This window comes from Pollicipes pollicipes, unplaced genomic scaffold (assembly GCF_011947565.3).
Source record: "Pollicipes pollicipes isolate AB1234 unplaced genomic scaffold, Ppol_2.1 Scaffold_7262;HRSCAF=8765_pilon_pilon_pilon, whole genome shotgun sequence".
NCBI lineage: Eukaryota > Metazoa > Arthropoda > Thecostraca > Pollicipedomorpha > Pollicipedidae > Pollicipes > Pollicipes pollicipes.
The window spans coordinates 25,261,825-25,281,134 of record NW_023597055.1 but is presented as its reverse complement, the minus strand read 5'-3'; the positions used below and the strand labels follow the sequence as shown (position 1 = coordinate 25,281,134).

Below are 19,310 nucleotides of genomic sequence, written 5' to 3'. Positions count from 1 at the left end.
GTTCCTGTCTCTCCCAGTCAAATTCAGAGGCACCATGTACACCCTACGTCCTTTCACCGCACTCCTATCTCGCTCTTGACATACAGTACATATGGTGTTCCCTCCCCTAACTGCTGGAGCGCCTGAGCTGTTGGACGGGCGGTAAAACAGCACGGTGGACACTGTATTCGCCATGTCTACCCAGCACGTTAATAGTTCAGCTTTACCAGCATGTCAGGATGGCTGTGATTGGCCGGTGCCGCCGCGCAGCGTCTAGAGTTGCATGGTTGCGCCTTGTGGACGGGCACTGGGGGATATGGCGGTGCCGTCTCGGGTAAGGTCAGGCGCGTTATTGCGTTCAATGACATACATGACATCCTCCAGGTGATTGTGTGAGCCCTTCACTCGTCCCCAAATTGCTTGCAGTTATCCAGCAAAATCTGAACACCAATCAGGTGCTGTCATTATGATGTGCATGCCGTCACCGACAACATTTTCCCCCACAATGAACAGATCTGATAATTCGCCAATCATAGAGACTTGGCAGCACCAGTTGGCATTATGAATTCTGTGCAAACTGTTGCATTTTGTATATGTATGTGTGCATTAATATTTATATGTATATATATATATATATATATATATATATATATGTGTGTGTATATATATATATATATATACATATATATATATATATATATATATATATATATATATATTCGGCAGTACTTTATCTAAAAATAAAAGCTTCTCACCTGCCCACTGCTTCCCATGCATACCACATCAGCCCAAGCGAAGCGTTTTCAGTTGACGCTCACACACACAGACATTCGGGCATCGTTGTCCCAGTTGCCGAGTCACACAGCTGCAGCAGTGTGCCGTTATCGCCGAGAGAGCCGTGGGCAAAGGTCAGTCTCCAATACGATTCTGTCCCCGGTTATCCTGCCGTCACTGCTATCGCGCCGGGGTCTTCCTCGACGGAGATGCCGCAGTGTGCCAGCTCGGGCTGCTTCTCAGGGTGTGGTCCCGATGTTGGGACGATAATATGGTAAACAGGGTCGGCCGCTGCGAGCTTCATTACGTGCGCCACGCATCTATTATCGAGCGCCGCGCCGCCCGCAGGGTGCTGGTTACCGACTCAGAGAAGAATTGATCGCGTAAGATTAGCAGGCAGCTGTATGGGCTGGTGGCGTTGGGTGCAATTAAGCAAACTGATTGGGTTAGTACCCACAGTTGAAGTGACAGGAAAGTGTATGATCCGTCACGGAGCCGAACCTGTACGGCGTTTAGTTGGTCTCAAAAGTTAACGGTCAACATCTAATTAGTCGGGTTCCTTTAGCTCGCCGAATCTACGAGAGCCATACAGTTCACAAACTTGGCTATCGGCAACAATTTCAACGCAACAAGAAATCGGGAGTCGAGTCGTCTTACAAACCTCTTGGTAGAAGCATGTCGTGGGCGGTAGCCTGACATTCAGTTTAACGAAGCTGTCACAAAAGTAACGAACACATCACTCAATATCACGTCCAACGCGGGCGGAAGACGGGCCGTTTCAATTCCTAGTCAAGAAGGCGTCTCAGATCGACGCCTGTGTAGCCTAACTTGCTGGGGCTGCGTCCACGAAGTCTGCAAACATTTTTGAATCTGCATATGGGCATTTCATAGTTCTGATATACTCACTTACGTCGGGCAACTATTCGGTTGCTTGCGTTCTCATGGTTTACAGCATCCTCGTTCGGCTTGATAAATTCACGACGTTTCGATTTAATCTGAGCATCTCATGATGAATAGACGGTGATTTAAGTGTTTCCGCGTTTAAAACGGTTTCTTGACATACAAATTATAATAAAGACGGACAGCTCACAGCGGCAATAACTGCCCAATCAAACGCAAGACGGAGGCGAAACGGCAGTGATCTTGTCCATTGATGACGCATACATGAATGTCATGGCGCAAAAGCAAATGCATATGAATCAAAACCATGCTGAAATGATTTCAAAAAGAACTTGGGGCGCAATGCATCGTTTTCGTTGGATTATGAAAAAATGTCGAAGATCCTGTGAAATACCGAAAACAATATTATAGAGCTGTCAAACTGCATGCAACATAGACGTGTGCACGTATCATCAAAGGCAGCATAATAGCTGCCAAGGTAGGATGACGCGCTTTTGGTTTAGACACGGGTTCGATATGGACAATCCGTTAATATATGACCAGAATATCTGGTCACACGAAACGTCCGCCACCGTCGACTTCAAACTGCTGGAACGTTCAAAGGAGCTTTTCTGTGATAACGTTCCAGGGAATTAATTCGGTTATTCTGGCATGTTATTACATTACCTTAAATGGTATGGCTGATTGGGTATACGATTTATGGGAAGTGGCTGACCTGAACACCTGAGTAAAGAATTTCTAGGCTCTGGCGGCTCAAAAACGACCACGGTGTCTGTGTTTGCTATGATTGTGTGAGCCACAGCTTGCTTCGACGACACATTTGTCCTCGAGTCCACGTGGAGTGCCGAGTGAGCATCTTCATGTGCATGTTTTTATCAGGACTCTGTCAAATGTAGGCAGATACGTAGGCCAATTTGTACTCAAGGGGGCCAAATGGGCTGAATTATCTTCCCAATCCTGTAAGTTTCGAAGAAATTCATTTAAAACTGCCCAGGATCTAGTGCCAACCTCTTAGCGCAAGAATGGGGGGCGGGGAGACAGAGTCATCATGGACCTCCCCTTGGCTACGTCTCTGAAAGTAAAACAGGGAGTAACAGAGACTCATTTAAAGGCCGATTGATCACCGAGAAAACCTGGTGATGGAGAATCCGACTCTCGGGCTGAAGATCGACGGCATAGCGCCGAGCAGCAGGTCAGCTGGGCGATGGAGAGCCCGACCCTTGAGCTTAAGATCGACGGCATGGTGTCGGGCAGCAGGTCAGCTGGGCGATGGTAAGCCCAACTCTTGAGTTTAAGATTGACGGCATGGTGTCGGGCAGCAGGTCAGCTGGGCGATGGAGAGCCCGACCCTTGAGCTTAAGATCGACGGCATGGTGTCGAGCAGCAGGTCAGCTGGGCGATGAAGAGCCCGACTCTTGAGCTTAAGATTGGCGGCATGGTGTCGAACAGCAGGTCAGCTGGGCGATGGAGAGCCCGATTCTCGGGGTGAAGGTCGACGGCATGGTGTCGGGCAGCAGATCAGCTGGGCGATGGTGAGCGCGACTCTCGGGCTGAAGATTGACGGCATGGTGTCGAACAGAGGGTCAGCCGGCAGGAGATTGCTCCGCAGGACGGGGCGGACGCAACACGCCCCAGTGAAAGACGAACGTGCAGAAGGAATCGCTGGAGGTGGTGTGTAGCCGTATCAAGGCGCCTGGGCTTTGAAGCAGCACGAGGAGCATAGCAGACAGATCGTGCCAAATCCTGCTTCACCGAGAGGCTGAGCCACGACGAGGGAGCGGACGGACGACACCCAGACCGGTGCCAGCGCCACACGCGTCATTCTATATGGTTATGAATGGCAACCATCTTCACCGTCAACATCGCCGACATCAACGCGGGATGTCTTGTCGCGTGATGCTGCAACTGCATGGTTGATGAGAAGACAGGGCAGTGGGGTGAGACAACGTAACGCTACGCAGTTTAATCTGTACATCAGGCTCCAGAAGCAATCTATCTCTGACACACTCGCGTGGCGTGCTGTTTCATATGCGACTACAGCTATAATTGTTGACAGCCCCCCCCCCCCCCCCCTATAGCTACCCGTAACATTAAATTTGCGATACTATATGATAGACAGGCCAAAGAGGATCATACCCAAACTCCCAACAGTCGAATCGCTTGATGTGTGTAATTATATATTAACAGCGGCAGTTTAGCCCACTGAGAGGGGGGCGGCTGTAGCTGCATTCAACAACTGCGGTGCAGAAGTATTTAAAAACGTTCGCTCCCAACACAGCTTCAGACAGGCCATGACGGGAACAGATTAGGGCTGGCTCCCGCCGCATCCGCGGCCCATCGCTGTGGAAAGCTAGCAATGGCCGACTAATGCTGCCGATAGCAATGGAAAGAACGTGAACAGACATAATTTGAGAGACATATGAAGATTTGTTGACACTGATTGACTTAGAGCCTGCAACACGGAAACATTAAGCATGTGGTCTTGTTGGATACCGGCTCACCATGCTCCAGTCTACCACCTGGGTTCCACAGGACGGCACTGCCGGAGCTGGAGTGACGCCGGCAGAGGTCAGACATGCTGGTCTGACGCCGGCAGAGGTCAGACCTGCTGGACTGACGCCGGCAGAGACCAGACCGGCTGAACTGACGCCGACAGAGGTCAGGCTGGCTGGGCCGATGCCGGCAGAGGTCAGATCTGCTTAAATGACGCTGGCAGAGGTTAGACCTGTTGGACTGACACCGGTAGAGGTCAGACTGGCTGTACTGACGCCGGCAGAGGCCAGACCGGGTGGACTGACGCCGATAGAAGTCAGGCCGGTCACGAAAGGTGGGATGAGTCAACAGCGGGATTATGGAGTGACTAGGGGCAATAGTCCCCATACGGGTCCCACATCTCTTCAGCATCATACATGGATGGAAAGTGTCCCTCATTCTCGGTTCACCTTGACGTCCCTTCCAAAGGAATTTACAGATGGCCTGAAAAGAGCGATACAGAATTGTATTAATACGTAATGGTTCAGTTGAATCTTATGACCGAAAATGAAGGGGTGGGGGGGGGGGACGAGTGGTTTGGCATCTACAGCACGGCATGACTACACAGTATACGATTTTTGCAATGACTTGCGGCGTCTGTGAACCCTTCTCACGCCGCGAGGCGAGACGTTAACCACTAGGGCAGACCGCAGCACCGCGACCCCAGCTGTTCACGCATCGACGATCAGCGCCGCAGCTGGGCCAGTGAGGGCGTGCAGACCGCTAAACCACCACCGCCATCCGTTACAGCGCCCACCCTGGGCGTACAGCGACTCCAGTTCAGCGCGTAAATACCCACCGCGGGGACGCGGGACGGCCGGGTGGCCCGCTGACACCACCGCGGCTCGCGCCAGCCAATCAGGGGTCACGGATCGGCCGAGGGGCGGGGCCGACCCGCCGCCAGGTCAGGGGTCGCAGTCCGGTGTGGGATCGCATCCGCCGACAGCCGGACAGTCCGTAAATGCCGAGCCGCAGCACCGGGCGGTGCTAAATCCCCGGGTAATTAGCATAATAGCCGCGCTGCGGCCTCCCGTCCGGAAGCGGCGGCGAACCACACGCGGAAGAGCTTCCGACGACGGCGCTGAGGCTGTCGGACCGTCGGAGGCGTGCGAGCGAGCCGTGATGAAGGAAGCTGTTGGCGACGAAAGCGGTGATCGCTGTCGCCAGCGGACGGCCCGAGCGGAGTTTGATACGGGAAAGTTGATGAGTTCATTCGGCGGCTGGGCCGTTTGCTGCTTTACGGGTGGGAGCGGTCGCGAGGCTGCGGCGGAGTTGCGTAGCGGCGCCGGCCGCTTGGGCGTCATGGTAACCGCTCGCCCCGTATGTCAGGCGTACAAACAAGCCAGGCTGCGGCGGAGTTGCGTAGCGGCGCCGGCCGCTTGGGCGTCATGGTAACCGCTCGCCCCGTATGTCAGGCGTACAAACAAGCCAGGCTGCGGCGGAGTTGCGTAGCGGCGCCGGCCGCTTGGGTGTCATGGTAACCGCTCGCCCCGTATGTCAGGCGTACAAACAAGCCAGGCTGCGGCGGAGTTGCGTAGCGGCGCCGGCCGCTTGGGCGTCATGGTAACCGCTCGTCCCGTATGTCAGGCGTACAAACAAGCCAGGCTGCGGCGGAGTTGCGTAGCGGCGCCGGCCGCTTGGGCGTCATGGTAACCGCCCGCCCCGTATGTCAGGCGTACAAACAAGTCAGGCTGCGGCGGAGTTGCGTAGCGGCGCCGGCCGCTTGGGCGTCATGGTAACCGCTCGCCCCGTATGTCAGGCGTACAAACAAGCCAGGCTGCGGCGGAGTTGCGTAGCGGCGCCGGCCGCTTGGGCGTCATGGTAACCGCTCGCCCCGTATGTCAGGCGTACAAACAAGTCAGGCTGCGGCGGAGTTGCGTAGCGGCGCCGGCCGCTTGGGCGTCATGGTAACCGCTCGCCCCGTATGTCAGGCGTACAAACAAGCCAGGCTGCGGCGGAGTTGCGTAGCGGCGCCGGCCGCTTGGGCGTCATGGTAACCGCTCGCCCCGTATGTCAGGCGTACAAACAAGCCAGGCTGCGGCGGAGTTGCGTAGCGGCGCCGGCCGCTTGGGCGTCATGGTAACCGCTCGCCTCGTATGTCAGGCGTACAAACAAGCCAGGCTGGTAAAGACGGGATGTGGTTAGCAGGGCTGATTGCCGCAGCCGCAGTAGTGCTGGTAGCATTGCGCTATTTCATTAATTAAGGCTGTGAAGGGTAATTGGGTGCAGGTTATTACATGCTGGCTCACTGCACTGCGCGTTGTCCACGACAGAAACTGCATAAGGTTCATAACTGCTGCCAACTTCACGCTTAAAGACCCCAACGATGAAGTGGGGACTAGCGATGAAGTCCATGACAATGCTCATTCAGACAGATATCAACACAGAGAGGCGCTTAGACACAGGGGAAGGCGTAACTAACAGTTAACTACTTGCACTTCGATCGGATTTTTGGAGAGACCGCACAACATGCATTGGTCTACGCGTTAAGCCCAAGATACTTCTAGATACTTCGGGCACTTAATTTCTTTGTATTCATTCTGGATTGGATTGTGGTGTACGGAGCGGCCAAAAGGGTTTTGAAACGGAACTCCGCCATCAAACGATCGAGCCGTCTCAGTAGTGATAATGCTGCGTCAAGGCACTTATTCGACGCATCGCAACAAGGATTTGATCTTATCGCTCATATACCGTATGCTTGGAACCATTTAGCCGAATGATGTTTTTTCGATACTTTGGTTTTTCTCTGTCTGGTAGCCTAAGCTTGTGAGTGGAAGGTAAGGCTTCTGCAAGTATTGAAAATGAATCTTGTGCAAATTTTGGAGATCAATCCCGCGAAACATGATGTAAGGGCATACTTCCAAACACAACTCATGTACCAGCAAAAAAATGATAGCTCTGGCATAAACAAGCCTTTTGAAGAGGCCACAGATCTGAGCCCCATGTCCCATCCACGCCCCGGAACCACTAGTATGTGTTTAGGTCGTGTATTAAAGCGCAGTTCGGACTGAAGGTTGGACGTTAGTTTTGCGACAGGAAACAGTGACATGTGCATGCTCAGCATCTTCACCCCGCCGAGTTTGCTTTTGGGCGTTCAAAAACCACGATGCGCACCGTTTTGACACCATCCCGCTACATCACAAACAGAACGCAGTCAGGCCCATGTCTCATGTCTTGACCCGTCTCATCTGGGCCTCCCCTCCCCGACACCATCCCGCTATATCACAAACAGAACGCAGTCAGGCCCATGTCTCATGTCTTGACCCGCCTCATCTGGGCCTCCCCTCCCCGACACCATCCCGCTACATCACAAACAGAACGCAGTCAGGCCCATGTCTCATGTCTTGACCCGTCTCATCTGGGCCTGCCCTCCCCGACACAGGCCGTGACATGGCCGTCTGCTGTCGGCTTACTCCGTCTCGGCGGGTGGTGCCAGGAGGGGAGAGGGGGTGGCGGGACGGGGGATCGGGCCGAGCCGCTTCCACAGAGCGGCACGAAAGTGCTGAGGCTTAGCTCGGAGCGCGTGACAAGCCACAGCGTGACAGGTGGTGGCACTGTCTGAGGCGGCGGGGGCTGTCCCACCCGCCGCCAGAGCACGTGCAGAACACCCACCACATCTGGGAGGAGAAACGCCACCCGGTCGTCAAGCGAAGAACGCGAAGGCGGCCATGCCCGGGACTGAAACGCCCTTAAGCCGCTTAATGGAAGCCGACGCGCAAAAAGCGTTGTAAGGCTGGGAATTCGGGACAACTCGGGACGCTTGGCTGCGCCCGGTCACTGGCACTTAGCTGGCGTACTTTATTGGTATATTATGGTGATGTACGACGGAAGGCTCCATTAACACAAAACTATTTGGGCCAGCTCATTAGGTATCGCCGAATATGATCTGATCAGATTTCACTGAGACAATTTAGGAGTCTGGGCGTGCTCATTCTGAAAGCATGCATTTAGTTGAATCTCCAGACACGAATCACGAGTGTGTGATACACCTGTGTGATACGGCTGAAAGGCAGTTATAACACACGCAAGCCAAAATACTATACCATGATAGCGTGCAACTTATGATTTGAATCAGTTGCTTTCTTCTCACCCATATTGTGCATTCTGCATTTTCGTGTGCCGATGCTAGGCCGAACGCATCCTTCTCTAGATGGCACACGCCGTCGAGCGCGGTAACCTCCGTACGTGTGCTGAAGCCAGGCCAAACGCATCCTTCTCTAGATGGCACACTCCGTCGAGCGCGGTAACCTCCGTACGGGCGCTGAAGCTAGGCCGAACGCATCCTTCTCTAGATGGCACACGCCGTCGAGCACGGTAACCACCGTACGCACGTATTACTTTGTAAATTTGTCGGGAAACCGCTCACACCGTAAGGCATATGACTGACAGTAACTGGCGTAAAGCCACTATAGCCCCTAAACCGTCTCTCACGCACAACCCAGATGCCCCCTCCGTTTTGATGATGGGGGGAGGGGGAGGGCAGTGGCGGGCGTGGTCTCCGCTGAAATGAAGACGGGTGGACAAGTTTTTAATTTTAGCGGAGCTGAACATGTCATCTATTGTGTTGCATGCAAAAGTGTAATAAAAACATAAATGCTCCATTCCACGCTCAACTTTTTCCGTGTCCGAGCCCTTTGCCCATGATATTCTCTTCTCTGTTTGGTGGACGGCGCACGTTTGCCTTCGTTTCGGTTGTCTCCGCCTTCTCCAACTGACCTACCTGTTTTGAGGCCACTTATACACTTCCGCTTTCAAAACAACAGTCGTGCTCCCACAAAAAGGAGGTGGATGTCCTCGCAGTGCCCCACCAAGCACTCAGTGGGCCACCGTGCGCATACATTGCGTGTTTTGATAGCCGCAAGCATTGTCAGCCCAGAGGTGTCTGATGTTCTTATCTGCCGCCGTTGCCACATTATCGTTTACAGACTGCTCATGTTCTCCATCCATTTCAGTTGCCGTGGCAACAGAGACGCAGAAGTCCACACCGAAAGAATTACGCAGCCACCTACGCGTCGTAACGAGAAACCGAAGACCCGCGGCAGTGCTGGTCACGTGGTCGCTAACGACGCGCTCGCGGTGGGCCCGTGCGGCCATTAGTGCCGAGGTGTGGCGGGGGAGGCGACATAAAGGAAGGCCGTGAGTGCCGCGGGCCACTAGCCCGGGGCAGTGGGTCACGAACCGGATGCCTTCGCGGCGTGTCTGCGGATGACAGCGAGAAGTTTGAGCACCACGGCGAAAGGCTTCAGTTGGTGATTGCCCGAACAGATATCGCAGTTCTGGGAAGGATGGATTTTCCGTTCGGGTTGTTCAACGGCTCCAGGATGCCTCCAGGTTTCCCGGCAATGTAAGTACGCTTGTTTTGATGTCTGAAAACATGATTCAGCTGGAGCATAGTAAATGTGAAAAAGATGGTATTTTAGCCAGATTGTTTGCATGGAATTGATGCTTTCGAGGTAATCGCTATCCCTTCGTCAGACTTGGTCAGATCATGATAAAATAACATATTTGGGCACGCATTAAGAAATGTGCAAGCAAGAAATCACGGCATCTCCATTACGGGGCTACATGGTCTCCAATGAAACTTTTGATATCATTCGGTCACCAAGGCTGGAGAAGAGATTGCGGACATCTCCATAGCTCCCGTTCAATACAAACGAGCTGTTTGAAAGCTTATCTGGTTAACATGTGCACGCCGGTGTTTCACGTTCATTTGCCCGTGAGGTGGTTGCAGCATGTTCATGATTTGGCACCTATTCGGAAAACTTGCTTTTCAGGATTGTTCCACCAGATACAAAATGGCGTGATTTCAAGCACGTCTCTAGGTACCCGGCCGCCTCGCTCCCCCCCCCCGCGCTAAGAAGCTAAGATCGCATTCGTTAAGTCGTTTTACGCATAATTCTAATGGGAATTTTTAAAAGCTACGGGGCTGTTGCCCTGAGCCAGAGCGAGCCGGACTGAAGATTGTGTTGCATGACACCTGACTTGTGTCTCCTCTGTAGGCGCCCTGAAGTCTTGACTTGACTTCAACATCAGCTTTAATGTTTTCGGATCAGGAGGATGGGAAGTAATAATTCGAAACGGTGATTTTGCGTGCGAAGTGGCTCTGCATATGCATATAGTTGGTGCCTGAAAGCTCTGCTTTTTGAAGCAAAGGATGTAATCAAATCCTTAGTCATGCAGAATTATTAGCCAAGTCATGGTGAACTGATTGTTATTTTCCACCATCCAGCCAACAAAAAAGCGCAAAAATACGGAAGGCCAAAGTAATGTCACTATATTTCGGAAGGTAGTCCTTCCTCGGGTGGTTGATAATATATCACTGGATCCGACAAACGTTAAATAAATCATGAAAATACAACAAACTATCAAAGTTCCTACCAGTCTACTAATTTACTGAAAAATTTTTCTTAATGCGGGCAGAATCTACATTTATCGTAAACGCTGCAAGAAATACTTAATTGCACGCTACTTTATATCACAGAAAAGCTTTCATGTCCATACTATGTCTTTGCCGGACCGGTTGTTTCTTCAAGAGACCAGCTTGCTACGTTTTTCTCATGGCGGGTTTTTAGAACAAACCTAATTTCTCGAATAAACATAAACAAACATGACCCCGAATACAAAACCGCATAAGCATGGTTTCTGTAAATTTACGTTCGGCACGGTCAGGGCACTTACACAAAATTTTCCCAGCAACTGGAACTTCAGGAAGGACATCAAAATCGCAGTGAGCATGAAGGTGTAGTCCGATCGTGTTGTTGATGTCCTTCATGAGGGTGGCGCGACGATGATGCAGCACGTTGTCTCCCGGGACGTCTGCACTTCCCCACTCAGGTGCGATGATGGAGCACGCTGTCTCCCGGGACGTCTGCACTTCCCCACTCAGGTGCGATGATGCAGCACGTTGTCTCCCGGGACGTCTGCACTTCCCCACTCAGGTGGCAGCGCACTGTGCGCAGCTGACTTGCTAAACCACGATATTCGTCGCGTACGTCTTATGGAAGCCAGACGTGCGGGAAATGCATACATCCTGAGGAATGCATGAAACGCAGGGAATGGAAAATGCAGAGCAGGGATACACACCATAGGATATTTTGTATTTTCATTGGAAATATAGTAATATAATTTGGCTGATTTAGTATCCTATGTATTTTGTATGAGTCTGAAGTCAAGGCATTTTGTGTGGGATCAAATAACTATTGGAAGCCCAATCTTCCGTTTTGTTTCCCATCATGCTTTCATTATTTACTTCGAGCTCACTTCACAATTTAGTTCCTACATTACTCAGATCAGCGTGAAAATGAACTTAACATACGTAAGAAGGCCACCACCGCAAAACAAGGTCGCAATGTCCCATCGGATCGCTTTCTGGAGCCGCCCTTGAATGCAGTGCCTGGTTAGGAGCTGGTTAGTCGGATGTTGCTCATAGTTTTTTTTTGGGGGGGGGGGGGAACATGCAGGTCGGAAGTCGGACCCAGTGGCTCGGGTCTTATGCTCGAGACCGTCTAAAAACACGATCTTATGTCTACTTGAACCTGTACAGCACCGTAGCAAGCGAAAGACCATTAGCAGGCAAACACTCAAAGCCGACTCCGAAAACAGAGCCCCCCAAAAATGCGCGCACATCGGTGCCTGGTACCAACCCGTTCGTTGCGCTGTATTTGCTATGCGCGACAACCGTGCTGGCTGCAGACAGCAGAAGACACCACACTAGCAGGCGCTGCTGTGACCAGTTCGCGGCGCCATGGCCAGGGAGATGGAATGCCAATTTATTACCCTTAGCCGTGCCAGTAAAACACCTCTCGACCATTGCGGCCGCGCTGGGCGGCTGCCGGTGAGGCTCCACGCCCTACCAGCGATGTTTAAACACGTGTCGTGTTTATCGATGCACGGGTTAGTATGTGCGACATAGCCAGGGAGAGGATTATTACATCACAGGCGGGATGGTCGCTAAAAGGGCAGCAACAGCACGGCGGGGCTCAGCCCCCCCCCCCGCCCCCCGCCCCCCACATCCCTCACGCTCCTCTACACCGCGCCCCGCCTCCAGATCGGAGGAGAGCGAGGAGGTCATCTTCGAGGACATCAAGCCGCTGCGCTCACCGTTCTGCCTGTCCTCTTTCGGCGGCTACATCGACGCCATCGACGACGTGGCCGAGATCCTGCGGGTGAGGTGAGTCCTGATCCCTGACCCAGACCAGACAGCGGGCGAGTGAGTCCTGACTCCTGACTCGACAAGACAGCAGGCGAGAGCGTCCTGACTCCTGACTCAGACCAGACAGCAGGTGAGTGAGTCGTCTTTGGTCCCGACAGTGGCCTTTTGTTTTCCTGTGATTGCATTGTGATTCAGGGCACCAACAAATGTCAGTGGTGCTCTTTAATGCTGCGGTATCTGCAGGCTGAAACCGAGCCTTGTCGTTATTGCGCTCGTCGACCTTCCCAGCCGCCGGACATCCCTCAAGGAATCTGTCTGGCAAGAGGGACATCCCTCTGGGATCTGTCTAGCAAGAGGGGCATCACTCAGGGATCTGTCTGGCAAGAGGGACATCCCTCAGGGATCTGTCTGGCAAGAGGGACATCTCTCAGGGATCTGTCTGGCAAGAGGGACATCTCTCAGGGATCTGTCTGGCAAGAGGGACATCCTCAGGGATCTGTCTGGCAACGGAGGACTCTTCCAGTGGCCGTGGGAACGTTGGAGGAAAAGGCGCGGGCGGGAACCGGGCGGGCAGTGGGTGACCCCCATCGTTGATGAAACGTACCAATGTTCAGTGTGGCCCCACACTTCTGCGGACGCGGTGGCTTGGGGAATAATCACTGTGTTTCACAAGCTGGAATGCACCTGGATGAAGTCGCACCAAGCGAACAAGGAACTTGGAATACGCCCTACCGTCGTTAAACTTTTAAAGGATTTGAGCGCTCATGGTTTTTGCTAGCAGCTTGCTCATGCTGGCTACACAAGAGTGGTCGGCGAAAAATATACTGGGTACCGATTTGAGCTACATTTTAAGTGGCGTGTGTTAGTTGTTTACCGTAATGAACAGTAAAGATGATACAGATGACTGGCAGGTGCGTGCGTGCTCGGAACGAGAACACAAACAGATGCAACAACAAGGTTCATGGTTTTGCTGGTGGAGCTTAGGTGGAGGGCGGCAAAAGCATGGCCGTCAAAGACTGAAAGAGGTGGAGTCGATATTTCTGCGGGATTGGTTTTGAGGAATACTTGATCCCTGGATGTTCCGACTTTTTGACCACTGTAGCACGGCTCCAGCATAAAATCTCGTTTAGCTGTTGGTTGGCTTTTGCAAACTTCAAAGTGTCACTTTCAAGCTAAGGACATGATCTCAGCAATTCCTCCGCTGGGTCCGCCACCGATTACAGGGTGTAGGTCATATAGTCTGGCGAGGAAAAGAATGATGAGAAGAGTTAGGTTCCCAGACATCCTCATGTGCCCCTGGCCATGACGGTACTAGTGATATACGCGTGGCCCGACTATCCAAAGCTATGGCACAACTGATCATAGAAGCATCGATGTTTGTAATATTTAACATGGAACCTATCTGGGTGCTGTGATATAAATATGCGTGCAGTCATGAAGTGGCTGCCTTGTTACGGAACAGTTGTGCATCTTCCCGTGACTGAGTTGTTTTTATCGATACTGCATCTGTGAATCAGCTCACAGTTTGCTCCTGGGATTGTTCAAATGGGTTTCAGCTTGCAGGGCTTCTTAGGTCTACTTATCTTCCCCATAACCAGGAGTGCACAGAGCATACATAACGGCGTGATTAGGCCGACCCCAGACGCATGCACTGTGTTCGCATGACGCGGTGCAGACACGCCGGGCCCGTGCAGTAAAGCTGGTGGCACGCTGTCGCAGGGCGCGCCTCCCAGCGAGGTCACGCTGCGGTGCTTCCTGATGCGCCGGCATTCTGCCAGCTGTAGCGCAACCACAGGCATGCCGGAATCGGGCCCCCAAATGCGTGGGTGCAGTCCTGTACCATGGACTGCGGTGCAAATCAAAGTCTAAACGACAGCAGTACTGGGAACTTCAATTTCAAGCGAAAAAAATGCAAAAACGCCAACTCTGCGACAGGCATGGGGGGGGAGTCAGTTTTGCTGCATCTGGTTGTGCTGTGACGACATCCATGTGTCCTGTATGACCGTGAGAGTTCTTGTTATGATCTGTGTTATTAGCGAGCGGTTTTGACGGCTTCATCTTAAATATATATATATATATATATATATATATATATATATATATATATATATATATATATATATATGTGTGTGTGTGTGTGTGTGTGTGTGTGTGTGTGTGTGTGTGTGTGTGTGTGTGTGTGTGTGTGTGTGTGTGTGTGTGTGTGTCGAGGTACCTGCAATACGATTGGCACCTAGGTGAGCATTCCATAATTGCTGTGCTGTACAAACCAACAATTCGATATCTATGACAGCGCAGCAATCTGCGGATGCCGCTACTTGTCACGCCTTTCGTGATATCTGCAGCTTTGGTTTGTCAGAGGCGTGGCATCGCAACCTTTGGTAGTTCAGTTTCTGGCACCGACGGTGCAAGTGGCGGAGTTCCACGCCGATATATGCTCAAGCTAGCTGCAGCGACGCGGGGCGTTCTTCTGAAGAACAGACGGCATCTACGTTTGTACGGTTTCCACCCGCGATCACGTGTCTAGGAGGCACGAAGGCGTTCCCAGCGAACGCGTTGCTTCACACTCGATCTCGTTCCCGCCCAACAGGAAACGACAACAATAGATACCGCATTCCGCAGAGGCTTCGCAGCGCCGAGCCCAGGTCGTTGACTACCAAGCCAGGTGACTTACCCGATTTCCCATCTATGGCTCATAAGAGCAGCTTAAGTTTGGATCTTGCCGCTAGGTGGCAGTGTGCAGCTCTCACCACGCACGAGGGCGCCACCATCCGGGAACGGTCTTGCGTGGACGTTTCAAGCCATGCAGCGCTTTCACAACGTCAACTTCTCGAGCGAAAACAGAGTAAAATATTTATTTGAAAGTGGACACCCCTTTTGGCGTTCAACCTCGTCAAATATCCAGCCACTCTTTTGTTATCTGGGTAACATTTGATGATCTTGAAAGTTGCAGCTCAATCCCATTTAGTTCAAAGGATTAACCAAGCAAGATAATTTGCTTTGCTCGTATTCAAGAATGTGCGGTCGAAATTCGACAGCTAGTATGTATGTTCTCCGCAATCACAGCGTACTCTTTCGACGTGACCTGTCTGAAGGGTATCGTGTCACGTGGTCTGACGTCTCAGCAAGTCGCCTCCCATTGGCAGTATGCCTGCAGCGTCAGCTGGCTGACCCGGATCAGGGCGGCTTCATCGACAGTAAAAGTTTGGCCCGACGGAACGCGGACCTGTCTCCAGAAAACGTTGAATGATTGCATTGCAACGTGTTGAGAACATCTGCATTCCCCGTATGTGATTTCGACAGAGTTTGAATACAACAGACTCTGCCATGATAAGCTTCCCAAACTTTCTGTCGACTGGACTAAAACTCCGAAGATATCCACCTCCCCCCGTGAGATAAGCAGCAAGGCAAGTGACTTAAGGCCGACAGCGGAGTACTGTGGAACGCCCGTTGTGACTTTCTTCCTGCTTGGCACGCGAGCTGCCACAGTTCCAGCGGTGAGCCCCGGAGCTCCTGTTTTACACCAACCCGCGGTCCAACGCAAGCGCGTGAATCACTCATAAAGCAGACATCTAAACCGGTAAAGCACGTCCGTTTCTTTTGCGTCACCCGGGTGAACCATCGTGGCTTGGGTTTTGCCGGAATGATGACGGCGCAGTTGCTATGGAAACAGCGGAGGTGTGGCCCGCGACAGATGCCTGTGGGTGGAATTGCGTACCTATTTGGGCAAGGTATACAAAGGTCTAGAGAGCTGGGAGATTACCCACACTTAGAGTCAGGACTTTGTCGTTTGTCGCCGTTGAATGTTTACCCTTGCATCACCTCCTTAATGCTATGCTTTTATAGAAATTCGGACATCAGAAACAGGATGCACCCACCACTTCTAAAGGGACGTGTTCACCTCTCCCCTTCCCCCTCCCCCGTTCATAAACCTATTTCTTCATGGTGCGGTGGCCTTTCAAAATTGTGATCGGTTGTGCAACATGTGGACCAGATCATCGCGACAGTGGCGAGATACCAAATACTGTAAAACTAAAATGCATGAAAAACCCTGGGCTTCGGCTTCCCTTCCAATGTTTTGAATTTCATGCCGCTCCAGGTACAGACACACAAGCAGTGGTGTTCAGGAATATTTGTCTTAAATAGCAGTTGTACTCCACCAGTAGGAACTTACAACTTTTCTAATCAGCCCCCCCCCCCCTTCCGACCCTTACTTGGCACAGCGGAATTGCGACATCTTCAAACTTTGTTTGCGCTCTAACTAATCAGACAATGATAGCAGGCGGTGACCGCGTCGATCCTAGCAGCATAGGTGGCACGTTGGCGGCCTGGGGCTGGACCGATTTGTTTATCGATTCTCCTCCGGTCGCGGTCCTGTCGTGGTTGCATGATACATGCGGACACTTCAGCAAAGTTCTGGTCAGTAATGACGAGAAGCCGCCAACTTCTAAGACTTTCCGATGAGTTTCTCAAGGCTCGTGCCATAATTCAGATGCCACGACCAAGTCGCGGCCAACGAGTACAAATGAAAATGCGATCAGAAAGATTGGGTCTATGTGCTTGCCGACCGGGACGTATGACCCAGCTGTAAGGTGGAGCATGCCTGGGTGACCCAGCTGTGAGATGGAGCAGGGTGACCCAGCTGTAAGGTGGAGCAGTCCTTGGGTGGCCAGACCTTCCCTTGGCTTTGGTGTCAGATGTATGCCCACGGGAACTTTATGTTTTGTTACGAAATGTTTAATCTTCGTTTTTGTGTACGAGTCAATATAGATATTATTTTAATCTGGCTTCAGACACGTGTCATGTCATCAGCGCGTGCTGATGTTATTTGTGCCTTGAGCCCAATCACGTCTGCTTCTCGCTGCAGGGCGTGGGGACGAATGTGAACCGGTCTTGTGCGGTGTGCCGTCAATGACAGGCATGGGCTGCTGCAAACTGGTCCTGGCTCTTCCAGTCTGAGTAATGTGGCTGCCGGCTCATAAGACCCGGTCCAGTGATAGTGTCGCTTAAGAGGTGTCCAGGTGACCGACGGAGCGCGACGAATGTGGCTGCCCTTGGCGACATTTCACAGCGGGATGTTAGCTTACACTGCCTTCTCTGAGCTGCGCTCCGCCCAACCACGTCTAGAGCGAATCGAAGCGATTCTAACCACGTCGAGAGCCAATCACAGTGGTTCTAAACACATCGAAAGCGAATCGCAGCGGCTCTAAACACATCCAGAGCCAATCACAGCGGGTCTAACCACATCCCAAGACCAACCCCGACGCGCCCTGACAACTCGGTCCCCAGCAACACACCTTGACCACCGGGTGCCAAGTCAGTTTTTACATAACGAGGAAGCTGCCTCAATACGGAAGCAATTTCACGCAACAGTGGCAGCAGAGCGCTTAAATTGAAGCCATTAATTGAGAACGGAGTGGATTGGCTCTCGCTGGGCTAAGGAATCCCGTTCAATTGAAATGACCATCGTCCGCAGTTGGCCCTACGTGAGACAGATGGCGCTGTTTCTGTGTTGCTGGGCTCAAGATGATGCTGGACAGCTGGACGGCGGCCGGTCCAGTTGTTACCAGGGGAGGAGGCTGCCGCGTGGCCGCTCGGGGTTTGGCCGGGACAGAAACTGTGGTGGAATGCACTGCGTGATATTGGAAATGAGAAATTACAGCCTATTAACGGACGACAGAAAGAGAGGGAAAGAGACAAAGGAGATTGTGGGAAGGGGAGAGAGGGAGAGGAGGGCAGAGACTTCAGGAACTTCAGCATGGATTTAGCAGTATGGCGTCAGCAGCATAGCTACAGCAGCAAGGTTTCAGCAGCGTTGCTAGCGGCAGCGTGGCTTCAGCGGCGTTGTTACAGCAGCATGGCTTCAGCAGCGTAGCTACAGCAGCATGTCTTCAGCAGCATTAGCGTCTTCCTGACATTCAGGGAGACACTTATGCTGCTGAGGCATGCATCCACCAAAAGCAGGATCACTGCAGGAATTTGCGAACGCTGCAAACAAGAGGTCACCGTCCTCGCCTTGACGGACGTATGAAACTTGATGTATGAAAGAAGTGCCTTAAGTTCCTTGTTTTTCAGAGATTATGACTTTAAAGTACTTATGTTGATTAAACGACCTGCGGTATACCAAGAGAGACTGGTTGAACGGGCTACTGTACTGCTAAATGAAAATTGTTCCAGAATGCTTTACAACGTCGCTCATTCGGCACCCCCTTAGAAAAAGTCATTGATTAAAAAAATTCTAAACTCAAGTTGCTTTTGAAGATGCTAGACGTGTTTGTTACGGTCTAGACAGACAACTTTTAAGCCTTTATTTAATTTAACTTATTCTAACCAGCCTGAAACGCGCCAAAAACATTCCATGTGTTTTCAGTTTCATGCGATGCTGTTTTCTTCGGCAAGTCTAGCTTTGATGGGCTGGAGTTGCCTGGCCGCTTTGCAGCCTGGTAGTATCGATCGTCGGGCCGCAGAGCGGCCGAGCAATTTTGGCACATCAAAGCTGAAGTCTGGAGAAAAACACCATTGCACAAACAGCACAAGCACTCGCAGTTCAAACAACACCGTGCTCACACTTAAACAACCAAGACGTGCTCCGAGCAGCTGTTTTAACATGGTGATCAGGGTTATCCACCTCTTCCCTGTGGATGGTATTTTCAATCCTTTATTTGCATATTCCATTGTAAATGTCAGTTTCAAAAAGGTTACCATATACGCAAACTACATGTATTGTTACTTCTAGATACTCCTATCGTTCTATATTGTATAATGCCACACTATATACTATATGTTATACATATATGTATGTATATGCACATATTGCTATTTCTTTACTTATCTCACTATAGCTTATAACATGGAACATTTTGACATTTTTGTCAGAGTCCATCTGCCAAGCAGAATCTCTTCACTTCAGCCTCCTGAACACAAGCGCACGTCTTCAAATGTCGGAGTAACCAGCGCCTGCTGTGTCGTGCGA

At 51.7% G+C, this 19,310-nt stretch overlaps 1 protein-coding gene across 1 annotated transcript in view; it reads left to right on the top strand.

The window, feature by feature from the left end:
* LOC119113964 (uncharacterized) overlaps positions 1–12,355 on the top strand; it is a gene marked incomplete at its 3' end in the record, with an annotated part of 34,276 nt that extends 21,921 nt beyond the window's left edge. The window contains 2 exon segments of the mRNA XM_037238202.1: positions 9,138–9,529; positions 12,233–12,355. Of these exon segments, the coding sequence (XP_037094097.1) occupies positions 9,471–9,529; positions 12,233–12,355 (182 nt within the window).
* Positions 12,356–19,310: the final 6,955 nt, after the last annotated feature.